The sequence below is a fragment of the Callithrix jacchus genome, chromosome 10 (assembly GCF_049354715.1).
Source record: "Callithrix jacchus isolate 240 chromosome 10, calJac240_pri, whole genome shotgun sequence".
Lineage (NCBI taxonomy): Eukaryota > Metazoa > Chordata > Mammalia > Primates > Cebidae > Callithrix > Callithrix jacchus.
In genome coordinates, this window is record NC_133511.1 from 71152946 (window position 1) to 71168805 (window position 15860).

General features: G+C 38.9%; 1 protein-coding gene and 1 long non-coding RNA gene across 4 annotated transcripts in view; both read left to right on the forward strand.

The window, feature by feature from the left end:
• LOC118145800 (uncharacterized) overlaps positions 1-15772 on the forward strand; it is a 55697-nt gene extending 39925 nt beyond the window's left edge. For 2 of the 3 annotated variants that reach the window (XR_013522889.1, XR_013522890.1), the window contains one exon: positions 14214-15772. This is a non-coding gene — a long non-coding RNA (uncharacterized LOC118145800). The remainder of the gene's footprint in view (positions 1-14213) is intronic. The other variant, XR_013522891.1, reaches the window with a different exon arrangement.
• OR52B6 (olfactory receptor family 52 subfamily B member 6) lies at positions 3827-7649 on the forward strand. Its single transcript, XM_009007570.5, has one exon. The coding sequence runs from the start codon at positions 5929-5931 to the stop codon at positions 6937-6939; it is 1011 nt and encodes a 336-aa protein (XP_009005818.4). The 5' UTR covers positions 3827-5928; the 3' UTR covers positions 6940-7649.
• Positions 15773-15860: the final 88 nt, after the last annotated feature.

The window sequence follows — 15860 nt, forward strand, 5'->3', positions numbered from 1 at the left end:
TCTCTCTCTCTCTCTCTGATATTCTGTGAAGGCTTCCCTTGCTATACCAGATGAATTATTTATCTGGATTCTGGACTCACAGCACTTTGTACTCACTGCTGTATTGTAATTAATGATAACTGTCCATGGTAAGGAGACATGATTTCTTCATCTATTGACCTCAAATGCTGACCCAATGAAGGCATCATTGTCAAATGTTTAAGTGAGCAAGACAGGGATAATGATTCTTGTACATCCTGTATATTAAACATAATATGTTCAGAATAACATATTAATGTAATAGATGTTTAGGGCCAGTGGAGGGGTAAAGAAAAAGCTCTAAGGTGAAAAAAAAAAACATGGGTTTTCAGACAGACACAAAGCTGATAAATTTAAAAGCCCAAGAGTAAAATACTTTATGAAGGACAGTAGGAAGAGCGGGAAAAAAAAGGTGGAATTAAAGACATGAGAAGAACTAGTATTGGAACGGGAAATGCAAAAACAAATTTGATTAACACTCTCAAGGCCAAGAACCTCTGAGTTGTTGCTGAGTTCTTCCCTTCTTCATACAGAGTGTCTCTCAATAATCTCTTCTATCTGGCTCTATGCCAAAGCATATTACCAAGTGCTTAGATCCTTGTGTTGAATGGGAGGGGGAAATCGGCCCTGATGCTGGGGGAGGGAATTGGAGCTAAGAAAGGGAAAGATACACAGAGGCAGGAGAATCCCTGCTCCCAGAGGTGAGGAGAGATAAACACTGCCTCATACAAGGCAAGACCTGAAATTTGAATCTATATATTAAGGAAGCCTGAGCTGTGTATGAATTGTGGAATTGAGAAGCTGTGAATCTGAGCAGGTGGCATCAGGGAGGTAAGTCTGGGTTAGATATTTTTAGGATGGAGAGAAAGTATTACTGTGGAGCATTAGGAGGAAAAATAGGTACCAGACAAGTAGGTGGCTATGTGGAAATGTTCACAAAGAGGCAGAGAGAATAATGGGCTAGGATGGCTGGAATGAATTGTGTTTTCATGAGGGGTGGAGTGGGAGAAGGGCAGTTTGGAGAGTCACTTTCTAGGTAAGGTTGGAGAGACTGGATAAGTAAATAATCCTTGACTCTCAAGGAGGATGCAAGAATCATAAATTACAGATAGATTATATCCTCAGACATTGAGGAACAGTGGAAGGAAAACTACAGCATATGGGATATCATGCATAAGGTATAAATGGGTCAAGTTCCTGGACAGAGAAGTCAAACAAAGGATCCAAAAATGGTTGTTAGAAATTTACTAAAATAGTAGAAGGAATAATTTCTTCCATTAGGAAAAAAAAAGAGAGAGAGAATTAAAGGATGGAGGAAAATTGCCAGACGACAGAGAAGAGAAGATAAAGAAATGTTTGCTTGATTGGTCTAGGTTTCTCTCTTATTGCAGAGATTAGCCCATCTGCTGTACTAGGTCTTGGAAGAGAAGAAGGAAGAGAAGGTTTGCAACATTCATGTGTTGGGAACCCTATAAGGCATAAGTCAACAGATAACAGAAAAATTTTAATAGAAACTGTCTAGATTTGTAATAGATCACATATATGAATTTATCAAACAAAAATATACTGCCCAGGAATGAAAACTAAGAATATGAGCCAGGATAAAGAATTGCTAGTGACTGAGGGAATTAAATGTGGTGAAACGTGGCCAGTGTTATCCAAGTTTCTAACCAAGGAAGTCAGGCTTGCAGCGTTGAAGCCTAAAGCCAAATGAAAGTAAATAAAATCTGCTCCCATTCTTGCATTTAATGTATTTATTTTGCGTTTAACTTTGAATAGACTATCTCTGGCCCAATTCTACTCTAAAAGATGTAAATTTCCTTGGTGGCCAAGAGATGTTTAATTGGAAAAGCTACATTAGAAAAGACGGAAGCTTCCAAAGATAACTGAAGGAGGAACTCGTGGACGAGGGGTTTAGGTATATATGGAGTGGAAGGTTTTTAAAAAAGAGCTCCCAGACAGACACTTAAAGTGGAGTTGCTCCGTTTTGAGGTGTGAAGGCTTCAGTGAATTCCTGAATCGGAGTGAAAACACAAACCACTGGGATGGAGAACAGGAAGACACTGGCTGGACACAGGCTGCCTTGGAGGTTCGTTATTTAGGAGAAGAACCGAAGTCAAGTTGGAGAAGAAAGGTGTTTGCAAGTGCTGATGTCATCAACAAAGGTGGGAACGTGTAGCAGCGGTGAACATGATGAGTGATGGGTGCTGTGGGAAGAATGAGCACAACAGTGGCACAAACTGCAGATATGAAGAGAACATGAGAACACAAGATCTGTGATGAAAAACCTGTGATTTTTGTGGTACTGGTGTGCGTTGCTGTCAGTGTAAACTTACATGGCTGAGTGAGTGGGAACTTACCTTTTCTGCCTTTTTTTGAACATTCATTAAGTATAAATTTGAACCCAGACAACAGCAAGTGATGCACAGTCCTGGCTCACAAAGTGCTCACAATATAGCGGGACTGAGAATATTTCAATGCAATAAGTATAGAGAGGGAGAAAGGTGGCTGCAGAGGTATGCATTTGTACAGAGAAAGTTGCTTATCCAGCCGTTTGGAGAGATGAGAAAAAATCTTTCTGGATGAGAAATATAAATTGGTTATAATAAAGAGTTGGATGGAGGTAGAAGCAGCAGAACATAGAAAAGACCACAGGAAAAAAAAAGAGTTGCTTTAGGGGATACATGTATTCCAGTATGAGTAGAGAAAACAGAAAGCAGGGAGGGAAAAAGAGAGTATGTGTATGTTACTTGCATGAATCCTTCAGAAAATGGGCACATCTATAATCACCATAGTGATTATAGATAATAAGTGCAAAAATTATTTGCCTATGCGAAAATATATTTTGGAAACATTATTTAATCATGAGGAATGGTTTGGAGACTAGAACTGCAGACTAGGAGACCAGTTGGGAGGTCTTTGGAAAAGTGGACCTAGAGCCTGGAAAGCAACATAAATGGCAATGTAGATTTGGGAGATATTAGCACATGCAGGCTAAGCGAAGCCAAGGTAGTAGACAAGATTTGCCAGAGAGAAGAAAGAGTGAGAAGAAGATGGCTACAGACCATTAGGAAACACAAACAGTAAACCATTTGGCAGGGGAGAGATAACTCTAATGAGAGCTGGGTCAGGCCAGGGTACAAGAGAGGAACCAGTGGAAGGTAGAGAAATCAAAACCAAAAGTGGCCTTTCACGGAAGAGTGATTTTTAAAGAAAAGAAGAGAGACAAAATAGTAATTAAGAGGAGAATTTACTGGAATAAAATATCTTTATTACAGCTGTTGGTTTTTTTGTTTGTTTGTTTGTTTTTAAGACGGAGTTTCACTCTTGTCACCCAGGATGCAGTGCAATGGCGCAATCTCAGCTCACCACAACCTCCACCTCCTGGGTTCAAGCAATTCTCCTGCCTCAGCCTCCCGAGTAGCTGGGACTACAGGCACACGCCACCACACCCAGCTAATTTTTGTATTTTTCGTAGAGACGGGGTTTCACCATGTTGACCAGGATGGTCTCGATCTCTTGACCTTGTGATCCACCTGCCTCGGCCTCCCAAAGTGCTGGGATTATAGGCATGAGCCACCACGCCCAGCTTTACAGCTGTTTTTAATTTTTTGCTTGTCTTCAGGTTAAAAATATTTGAATGTAGGTTAATAAAGATCCAGGGTATTAGGAGGAGCTGAAGATAAAGAAATAATAATTCATCAAACAAAGTCTTTGAAGTAGTAGGAAAGAAAGATAATTCAGAGAATAGGTGGAGAAATTATTCTTGATGATATAGCTATATACATTCATACCCACACATAAATACATGTATATACATGCATATGTACATGTATACACATATGAATGCATGCATGTAAGTATAGGTATGTATGTTTGTGTATATATGGTTGTTTTAAAAAAGAATCTAATAAGTTAAATATTCATGCATGAGGCACTTGGTTCATTTCCTAGCACTTCTAACAAATTACTCAAGAAAATTTTCTTAGGTAAAGTAAAATACGTTCCAGCTATGACAAAGGAAATATTGGAAAATAGAAGATATATTGGCACCCCTTTCTCTGACACTGGAGGAAATGAGGGCAGGATAGATACAGAGATAAATAAATTTACAAGAAGAGAACAATGTGAGGAATATGCTCCTGATAGTCCTGAAATGTCAGTTACAAAAGAGAAACATTCAGTGGAGAGAGAAAAACAGCATTTGAGTAGTGATAAAAGTCGTACACTCATTGTGAGAATAGTTTAATAGGACTGAGGGGGATCATGTGTTCTAATATGTACTAAAGATTACTTATGTGATTGTGTCATTTTCTTCACCTCCTGACTATGTAAGCTAAGGATAACACTAGTTAGATTTAGTTGAAGTCTGAGGATTCACAGAGACAATGTAACAGAAACCAATGGGGACTGAAAGGTAATCATCCTGGCAGAAGTGGTAGACATCTAGAGTACATAGGGAAGAAAGTTCAAAAAGTTCTTACATCAGTGGTTCACAAACTTCAGCATGAATCAGAATCACCTACAGAGCTTGCTAAAACACAGATTGTTATCTCAACTCTAGTTTTTCTCATGCAGTAGGTTTGTGGTAGGGCCAAAGAATTTATGAGTTCTCTGATGATGACAGGGAGCTCAAGATTTAGAAGCATCATTCTATACCTTCCTTTCTTCTCTGGATGACAGCACCACATTTCACAACCACAGAGCTGACTCAGGAGTCACATGCAATTTAATAAGCCTTCCATAGAGAAAATTTAGTTTAATATACTAACATAACAATTATGCTCATTTTTAAAAATAGAAAATTGTACTGGGCACAGTGGCTCATGCCTGTAATCCCAGGACTTTGGGAGGCTGAAGCAGATGGATCACGAGCTCAGGAGTTTGAGACCAGCCTGGCCAAGATGGTGAAACCCTGTATTTCTACTAAAAAATACAAAAATTAGCCGTTTGGTGGTAGGCACCTGTTATCCCAGCTACTCGGGAGGCTAGGATTGCTTGAACCTGGGAGGCAGAGGTTGCAGTGAGCCAAGATGGTGCCACTGCATTCTAGCTTGAAAAACAAAGCAAGACTCCATCTAAAAAAAAAAAAAAAAGATTAGAAAACTGTTACTCAGAGAAGACAGTGACTTGTCCAAGATCATCCGGCCAGTAGTTGATAGAGCGGATCTCTGACCCAGGTTTTTTCACATCCTCTCCTGGGTTATTTCTAAATGCCTTCATACTTAACAGAGCATCTGTGCCTAAAGAAAAAGGGATGAAGGGTTAGCAGCACCCACCACCCTCAACCCTACTCTTTCACATAATTTGCTAAGCAAAGGCAATTGCTCTTACTAGAGGACTGCAGTCCTCTCTGCCAGGGTCTGGGGCTTTTGCAGAGCTCATTACAGTTCACCTGTCCAAAGAGGTTGTAGAGCTTGATTTTGATGTTCTACCTATCCCTGCTCTTTTCAGGACCTATGACACTGTGCTGAGTCTTGCAATGTTTTTAAGCCCTGTCATTTCCTTAAATTCTTGAAGCTGTGTGGAGAGCTTCTGAATAAGAACACAGAGCCTTTGAATATATGCCCAGTAATGGGATTGCTGGGTCAAATGGAATTTCTATGTCTAGGTCCTTGTGTACCCCAAAACCTAAAACGCAATAAAAAATAAAAAAAATTTAAAAAAAAGAAGAACACAGAGCCAGTCTGTGGGCAGGTCCTGTAACTGTGCAGAGTGTATGTGTGATTATTTGCAGAGAATATGAATGTGTGCAAAACCTGTGTGTGATTATCTGTAGAGATATGCCCATGTGTAGAGGCCATTAACTGTCATAGGACCTGTAAATATACGTAGACCTTGTGGTTGTTTGGAAGCTTTTATGGACATTCTGCTAATGTGTTTTTAAAAATCTGATGCTATTTTTCCCATATGGCACAGATGAGGGCTTTGCATAAAATCATGGCCCTTTTATCTGCTAGCAACATAGCTGCTGTGAACAACTCTGACACTCGCGTAGCAGGCTGCTTCCTCACTGGCATCCCTGGGCTGGAGCATCTACACGTCTTGCTATCCATCCCCTTCTGCATCATGTACATAGCCACCCTGACAGGCAATGGCATCCTAATTTGTGTCATCCTCTCCCAAGCAATTCTGCATGAGCCCATGTACGTATTCTTATCCATGCTGGCCAGTGCTGATGTCTTGCTCTCTACTGCCACCATGCCTAAGGCCCTGGCCAATTTCTGGCTAGGTTACAGCCACATTTCCTTTGATGGCTGCCTCACTCAGATGTTCTTCATTCACTTCCTCTTTGTGGCCGACTCTGCTGTCCTGCTGGCCATGGCCTTTGACCGCTATGTGGCCATCTGCTGCCCTCTGCGATATGTCATGATCCTCACGAACGAGGTCGTTGGGAAGATCACTGCTGCTGCCCTGAGCCGCAGCTTCATCATCATGTTTCCATCCATCTTTCTCCTCAAGCGCCTGCACTATTGCCGGATCAACATCATTGCACACACATTTTGTGAGCACATGGGCATTGCCCATCTGTCCTGTTCTGATATCTCCATCAATGTCTGGTATGGGCTGGCAGCTGCTCTTCTCTCCACAGGCCTGGACATTATCCTTATTACTGTTTCCTACATCCACATCCTCCAAGCAGTCTTCCGCCTCCCTTCTAAAGACGCCCGCTCCAAGGCCCTGAGTACCTGTGGATCCCATGTCTGTGTCATCCTACTCTTCTATATCCCTGCCCTCTTTTCTGTCTTTGCCTACAGGTTTGGTGGGAGACGCATCCCACGCTATGTTCATATCCTCCTGGCCAACCTCTATGTTGTCATTCCTCCTATGCTCAATCCCATTATTTACGGAGTGAGAACCAAGCAAATACTGGAAGGGGCTAAGCAAATGTTTTTAAATCTTGCCAAAGGATCTAAATAAATGCTTTCAACTTGGTCTCAACTTAATCCTTTTCTATATCTATCAGTTGTCATGTATTTAGCGTATTCTCATCTCTACGTCTTCCAATTATCCCTGTGTTATTCTCATCGATCTCCCAATTTATTTAAATATGTCATCTACTCAAACCCACCTCTGATTTCTTTTATCAGAAATCTTCAGTAAAATCTATCTCATCCTGTTACTCTTACTACTGAAATGCAATCTGATTTCCCATCACCTCAAGAAAAACTAGCTAATCAGGGGAAATGTAGGAACCTAATTTATTATCTAAGTGAAACTTCTCTCTAACTGCTTGCACTGGCTTCCTAATGTGTTCTTAATTGCTTGTATATAATTTTGACATTTGCCAATTCAACATCTTTCTCATGATTGGAACCCTGGAGAACTGTCACATCAAAGGAGTTATAGTCTCATGGGATAATATTTTTCTTACCAATTGCACAAATTCAAGATCATATATATGTACATACCCATGTTCAGAGATACCAACATAGCAGCAGCATAAATAGTGGACATATCCATTTGTCAACTTTTATCAAATAATTCTGAACTAACCATTACCTGTTCTGGACAAAGTTTTCCCTGAAATGTAGACAACTACATAGGATTCTTTTTCATCCATATATGCTTTGTATTTAAAAGTTATATTTATCATTATAATTAGAAATAAAAATACCACTCATATATAATACCTATGGATTTATGCATTATTTAATAAATAGTTAAGGAAATATAAGCATCCATATGTTATTTGATAACTTGCTCAATAATATCTGTTAACATCAGGAATTAGCCTAGGGTGATGTTCTCTGAGTTGAGAAGAGCAACTCAGCCTGAATTGTAGCCCAAGATCAAACTATCCTTGAAAACGTAGTTCATCTCCCAACCCTACCCACTCCTATGCTCAGTCCACAGTGAAAGAGCCATCATTTGAGATTCTACCCCACTTTTCATCTAAATCACTGTTTTGTTGGATCATGAGTATATTGCTTCTTGTTTTATTAGGAATCTCATGTTTGTGGCCAGGTATGGTGGCTTATGCCTGTAATCCCAACACTTTGGGAGGCAGAAGCGGGTGAATCACGGAGTCAGGAATTCGACACCAGCCTGACCAACATGGTGAAACATCCTCTCTACAAAGTAGCCGGGCATGATGGTGTGTACCTGTAATCCCAGCTATTCAGGAAGCTGAGGCAGGAAACTCTCTTGAACTCGGGAGGCAGAGGTTGCAGTAAACTGAGGCCCCTGCACACCAGCCTGGGCAACAGAGCAAAACTCCGTCCCCCACAAAAAAATGAAATCTCATGTTTATGTCTTAACTCCCTGTCTAGACTATACATTTTCTGAGAAAGACAAAATATTTTGAAGGCCTTTTATCATATTGTTCCAAAACATGAGAACCCTCTCATAGCAAATATGTAATATGTAATATGTGTATATGTGTATAAAATTCTTCTTTAAAAAAATTTAACATCACTTTTCCGCTCTAGATTCATTCTTCTTTGCAGGAGTTCTTCCTCCTGGGAGATACTGGGACTCAATGTCATGTAGAGGAGGGAATTGTGCTAGGTGCCAGGAGATATGGATTTAAAAGTTAGATGTATCATTTGTTCAATAAGCTTGGGAGTTTGCATAATATCAATGAACTTAATTTTCTGCTCATCTTTGAAGAAGATGAGAATAATATAACATTACATATGTATTGCATAATAAGCATGCAATGAATTTTCAGTTCATTTCCACCTTTTTCTTTCAACATAGCTCTCTGCATCCTCAAGACAATAATAATAAAAATTAGAGAGAGGAGTCATTAGCGTCCTATGATATGGAAGAGAAAACTGTAAGAAGTGGTGATCAAGTTTTGAGTTCTAGATCTTTGTTGAAATTGATTATGTTGGAAATGACTGTTACATTTACGAAATGTGTAAGTCTGGGCAAGTTACTTTACTTCTCTCTCACCTTTTTTTTTTTTTTTTTTTTGAGACAAAGCCTTGTTTTGTTGCCTGTGTTGGAGTACAGTGGCTTGATGTTAGCTCACTGCAACCTCCACCTCCCAGGTTCAAGCAATTCTTGTGCTTCAGCCTTGTCAGTAGCTGGTACTACAGGCATGCATCACCACACCTGGCTAACATACATGTTTTTAGTAGAGATGGGGTTTCGCCATGTTGCCCAGGCTGGTCTGGAGCTCCTGACTTTGGACAATCTGCCCACTTCAGCATCCCAAAGTGCTGAGATTACAGGCCTGAGTTCTTGTGCCCAGCAACTTTCTCAGCTTTAAAAGGGAAATAATAATAACAATTTTTCTTAATGATTTAATGAGAAATAAATATATATCCATCTTATAACAGTCCTTTACATATAAATAAATGTTCTACAAATGATAGCTTTATTTATATTATTTCAATTATTATTAATGAATGGCTCATTTAACACTCATAATGGTTGTCCTGAGACCTAAGCCGATTGTGTATCACACTACAAGGAGGAATAGGAAAAAGAAAACAAGAATAAAACAGGAAAATATCTAATATTTACGATAACTAATATTTACAAGGAGGAATAGGAAAAAGAAAACAAGAATAAAACAGGAAAATATCTAATATTTACGATAACTAAATTCAGTCAAATGTAATTTTAACAAGTCAAAATTAAAGGTATTTTTAAAAGAATTATAGAGATTTCTTTAAATACAACTACACCACTGAAGACACATAAACTTGACTGCCATCTTACAGACACACCAAGCTCATTTCCTTCTCAGGCCTTTGTGCTTGCTATTCCCATTTCCTGAAACATCCTTTTCCTACATCTTTACATGACTCATTTCCGCCTTTCCTTCATTTCTCTGTTTATGTCTCTTCCACAGGAATTTCTCTATGATCTTCTAATAAGAAATACATCTCCCTTTCTTTCATGGGAAAAAATCAAAGTCATAAGCAATGAGACAAAAGTCAATGACAAACTGAAACCTTTTTAAGTTATAGATAAAACGTTTGCTTTTCCTAATACATAAAAGTTCCTCAAAATGTAGAGGGAAAAGATTATCAAAAGTCTGATGAACATAACAGATACATAATTGGAATATGCTTTGCTTATTATTAATAAGAGAAAATACAATAAAAACTACACCAAGACACCATTTCTCACTTGACAGATGAGTAGAAGTTAAAAGGATTAACCCTGTGCTGACCATAGTGTTAGAGCCTCTCATACTTTCCTTATGGATATACCACACAATGGAATTCTTGTAGAATTGTGAAACATCTAGCAAAATGTATATGAATTCATTATTTGATCCAGAAATCACATTTATAGAAGTTACATTTCATATATGCCTCCTTATATAAAAAATGATGTATACAAAGTTAATCATTATGACAAAATTTTTGTAACACAAAAGTTTTTGGAACAACCTAAATAGCGTCTGAAATTCCCAGGTTTCAAATCCACACCTTTATGCTTACTAAGGTATAAAAACTTACTAACTTTTACCAAGTTACACAAAGGCGTCATAATCACACAGACAGGTTAGATTGCAGTCACCATATTCAGTACTACTTCCTAACTGTCACCGGGCAATTTGATAATTACCCTCTTTAAGCCTCTGTTACCTTCTCTGTAAAAAAGAGTAACAATAACTGCTTCAGGGGTTGTTTTGTTTATTAATGAGATTAGCTAGATATAAGAAAATAAATAACTGGCATATTAATAGATACTTTATTGCTATCAAAATTTAACTATCATAAAATAGCTAGAATATATTTTTATTTCAAGTATATTTATGTGCACCTCCGGTAGAGCTGTATTTTCACCAGCGAATGCCTAAAAAATACAGCATCTTAACAAAAGAACAATAGATTTGTAAAAAGTGACAAAAAAAGTTTTAGGCTTCTAAGGGTAGCAGACTGCAGGAAAGTAAAAATGTGGTGGAAACTAATGGAGGATGAGGGACGATTAGTGAGGTTTGTGCAGACTCTTTCTCAATGCCATATTGTCTCTGGTGATAGGTTGTTATGCCCTTTCTGGTAATAATGGAGAAGTATGAGTCAAGGGTAGGGAGTCATCTTCACAAGAGGAATTTGTGTTTAGCTTTTGGGCAGATAGGAGGAGGGCAGAGAGCTCATCTTGTGTCTGCTTTTTCTCAATTGCTGGGATTATAGGCGTGAACCACTGTGCCCAGTCAGCTAAAATTTTGATTAAGATTTTTTAAAACTATTTGATTTGTGCTAAGGTCTGCTGTCTGTATCCTTCCCCAAATGTATGCCTTATAGTTACCCAAATTGCATGTTAAAATCCTGCCCTTCAAGGTGATAGGATTAAGAAGTGGGCCTTTTGGGAAGCAAAGATCATGAAAGCAGAGCCCTGCTAAATGGGATTACTATGCTTATAGTTGTAGAGAGCTTGTTCTTCCCTTCCACTTTTTGAGATAACAGCGAGAAAATGATGTCTATGAGGATTAGGCCATCACCAGGCAGATCTGCAAGTGCCTTGATCTTGGGTTTCTCAGCCTCTAAAACTATGAGAAATAAATTTCTGTTGTTTATACACTACCCAGCTTATATTTTATTATAGCAGCCAGAATGGACTAAGGCATTTTGTCTCTCTGAGAAGCTGAATATAAGATCAAAGGGAAGAAAATCCTCCTCTGGAGATGTTATACTTGTTATGGTCTGATTTTGGGAGAATTATGCTATTTTGGGTTTAAAATGGCAGTAAGCCAAGAAAAATGATCTAATTGTCCATATTAGAGGCACAAAGATCTTTAATTTCCTTTTTAATTTCAGCTTTTATTTTAGATACAGGGGGTACACGTGCAAGGTCGTTACGTGGGTATATGTAGCAAGTAGTGACCATAGTACCCAAAAGAAGATTCTTAACCCACAACCCTTCTCACTTCCTCCCTGTCTAGTAGTTGGCAATGACTATTGTTCCCATGTTTATGTCCATGTATGCTCAATATTTGGCTCCACTTATAAAGGAGAACATGTGGTATTTGGTTCTCTGTTTCTTCATTAATAAACTTAGGATTATGGCCTCCAGCTCCATTCATGTTGTTGCATTCATGTTCTTTTTCATTGTTGCTTAGTATTCCACAATGTATATGCACCACATTTTCTTTATCCAGTGAGTCATTGATGGGCACCTAGGCTGATTCCATGTGTTTGCTATTGTGAATAGCACTGCAGCAAACTTATGAGTACAAGTGTCTTTCTGGTAGAATAATTTATTTTCTCTTAGGTAAATACCCAGTAATGGGATTTCTGGGTCAAATGGCAGCTCTGTTTTAAGTACTTTGAGAAGTGTCCAAACTGCTTTTCACAGTAGCTGAATTTAAACAATGCATAAGGGTTCCTGTTTCTCTGCAGCCTTGCAACCATCTGTTGTTTTTTGACGTTAGTAATAGCTAGCCTGACTGGTGTGAGATAGCATCTTGTTTTGGTTTGGATTTGTATTTCTGTGATGATTATGATCATGAGCATTTTTTCTTACGCTTGTTTCATATGCCATGTATGTCTTCCTTTGAGAAGTGTCTGTTGATGGCCTTTGCTCATTTTCTAATGGGGTTATTTAGTTTTTGCTTATTAACTTAAGTTCCTTCTAAATTCTGGATATTAGAACTTTGTCAGATTCATAGTTTATGAATATTTTCTGCTATTCTGTATGTTATGTTTACTCTGTTGATTTTTTTTTTTTTTTTGCTGTTCCAAAGAAGAGCTTTAATTTTTAATGATTATGGAGACAAGAAGGAATGAATAAGGAAGATCACCATCCACAATTGTATTTCATTTGATAGGGGACCCAGTTTGTCTTATGTGAAAAATATGGAATTTGGTCTCAATATTGTGTTTGGGGTAAATGTAAAAGTAGAAATAAAGTTTCTTTTAATTTCCTTTCTAATTTCTTGCTTGTATCTCACCTCTGCTCCATTATCCTTTCTGTGGTTTGTACATTCTCTAGACAGCTGGTGACCATCTTCTTACGAATCTTTTTCAATTACCTCTTCATTTTTCCACTCTCAGTTATCAGACTAATTGGGGGATTACCTGTCTTACCTGTGAAAGTACTGAAGGGGGTTCTGTGTAAGAAACATAGGAAAGTGTGTGTGTGTGTGTGTGTGTGTGTGTGTGTGTGTAGGTTGAGAAAGCCATTTCCTTAGTGTGTAAAAGATCTTTAGAACATTGCAGATCCCACATGATCTCCATGGAAGAAGATGTTCACAAAATCCAGGTATGTCTTAGGTTGGAAGGAATAGTAGCAGGAAATAATTTCTGATGGGAAAACTGCATATTCCCAAGCACTCTTGTCACTTACCAATCCCAGTAATAACTTAGAATCTTTCTTTTGCCCCATTATTCACATATTAAGACGACTATTTCTTCTCAGTCTTGCTATTTTAAATGAAAGAACAAACTAGATTAGAAACTTCTGAAATCCTAGATATATAAAAAATTGTACCAAGATTGAAATCTTTTAGGACTCTCTGAATAAAGAATGCAGCTGTGGGATCAGAAGGATGTGAAATGGTAAGAAGGGCAATAGAACAAATGGATGACATTCACTTTATAAGAGTTTCGTCCTATTGTCTCAGTCACAGTGGGGTTATTGGATCTTTTATTCTCTGGGAGAAGAGGTGAGTGTTCTTTCTAAGGTTTCAATCAAAAAAATCTAATTCTAAGCCCACCTCATTTACACTATTGTAAATGTAGATAAGCAATGGAACAAAATATTGAAAGAACACTGACATCTGTATCCCTTGCCTAAGAAGCTCCAGGCAGCTTTTGGGCAGTTGAAGATAGAACACAGAATGTCCAAGAAGTTGAAGGTTTACATAATAAAATAGAAGGTATTCTGGAATGTAGAAGTCAGTTCTTGAAATGCTTTTAATGAAGTGGTTGGAGAATCGAACTCTGTCTGATTCTGGAGTATACAAAAGAAGTAGTTGATATGCTGACTGTCCTATAGACCAATGCTGTCAAAATGCCCTTTTGACATTATTATGGATCTTGCACCAGAATGAAAATCAGCCCACTACTTTCTCACTAAAAATGTATTGCTACCAAAAAACAAAACCAAATGAAAAAACATCACTTGAATTAAATATAGTTTGCTTCTTGACTTACATTCAGGCACAAAGTCCTTCTTTTGTGATATAGAAGTAACAGTTTTTTGGCCAGCAGCTGTTCAGCAGGCCATACTTTGAGGAGCCCTGCCTTATTAAAACATCTCTCACTATCTCCCTCCTCTCTCTTTAGGAACAACTATATGGGTGAAGGAGAGAGGCTCACAGCACAGCCAAGAATTTTAAGAAAAACGTAAGATGAAATCCTGGCTGGTGATGATTCTCGCTTTCCAGATCTTTGTTCCTGTATTAAGATCTCATCTTTAGAGCCCATTTTTACTTCCTGGGCAGAAGTTGGAAAGATTATGATAGGCACTGACTAAGGACTCCTCCTGGGATTCAGAATCAGGGAGGTAACACAATATGGAAAAAAACTTGTGCTATGAACTTGCTGGCCCAGAAGTCAAGACTCATGTGGTCATTACAGAAATTAGCCCCTCGTCTTCCCTAGGTTGAATGCCAGCTTGAGGATGCAGAGGCAGAGGAAGAAGTTTTAGAGACATGTGGATAGAGTGAGAAGATGAGACGATGAAAAGGAGAGCAGATTTACAGAAAAAAAATCTCCTCTCCTTGCTTCTCCTTCATTTTAAACCTGACAACATGCCCAGAGACATTGCCTTCCTAAAGACATTCCTTCCTAAAGAGCATGGCAACCTCTCTCTCTCTGCCTTTCCCTACAGAGTCAGGATAAAACTTTGGAACAGCAGATTTATTCTAAATCTGAGGTGGCCACACACTATTTGAACAAAGAGGAGCAGAAGATGAGAAGGAGGATGAGAAGAGGCTGAGAAGTCTGGAAGAGGCTGAAGCCCAACTGGCCCAACAAGGCCAGAGCTGGATGAACAGATTTCAGAGCTGGAGCAGAGTAGTCAGAAATCAGCACAGGCTCTGCTGTAGTTGAAATTAAAATAAATTCCTCGTTCAGTTTTCAGAGAGAAAGAAAGTGATCAAAACTTCTCCCTCAGAGTCCACAGATCACATTCTATGGGGAGGATGAAGACATGTTTTGAGCCTTGCAGTAAACATTGCAGAGCAGACAGACATAAAGCCCCTGAGAATCAAAGCTAAATGATGATTAGTCTTGTGTTCATGACCTTAACAAAGGATCACTAAATATATTGAAAAAAATCCCTAGTACCATGATGTCATACAGGCAGCAGTACAGTTTCATGCAGTAGGGGGGCCATTCTTGGGCCACTACTTCATATTAATCTCCAGCAAATGCTTAGGCCTAGGTCTTCTGATCACCACTCCACAGCTACTTCTTATTCACTGCTCTCCACTCATGTCCCCCACATTCCTTCTCTATCCATTGGCATATCTTTGCTCTCAAATATCCTAGGCAGCTTTCTTACACCTGGAACCTGTACCTCAGGGTTCAGCTCTGTCAGAACATCTGGCTGCTTCAAGGTCTAGGTTTTTCTCCTGAAGGTGACTGATCATATTACCTCTAACTCTCTGAGGCTGGGGACCCTTCACCACTGTTCTCCCTTGGCTGCCTAGCACACTACTGAGCTGAAAGCCTCATGTCTGAAAAATGGGAAGAGCATTGACTTTAGTGGGACATGGTGGCACATGCCTGTAATCCCACCTACTCAGGTGGCTGGGGCAGGAAAATCGCTTGAACTGGGAAGTGAGGTTATGGTGAGCTGAGATGGGAGATGGCATCATTGCACTCCAGCCTGGGCAACAACAGCAAAACTCCATCTCAAAAAAAAAAAAGAGTATTGATTTAGTAGCCCACAGGTACTGTGCTCTCATTTACATGTTCTGCAAACTT

What these genes read in the sequence shown, in the direction of transcription:
- OR52B6 (XM_009007570.5), top strand. Translation starts at nt 5,929, where the DNA reads ATGGCACAGATGAGGGCTTTGCATAAAATCATGGCCCTTTTATCTGCT.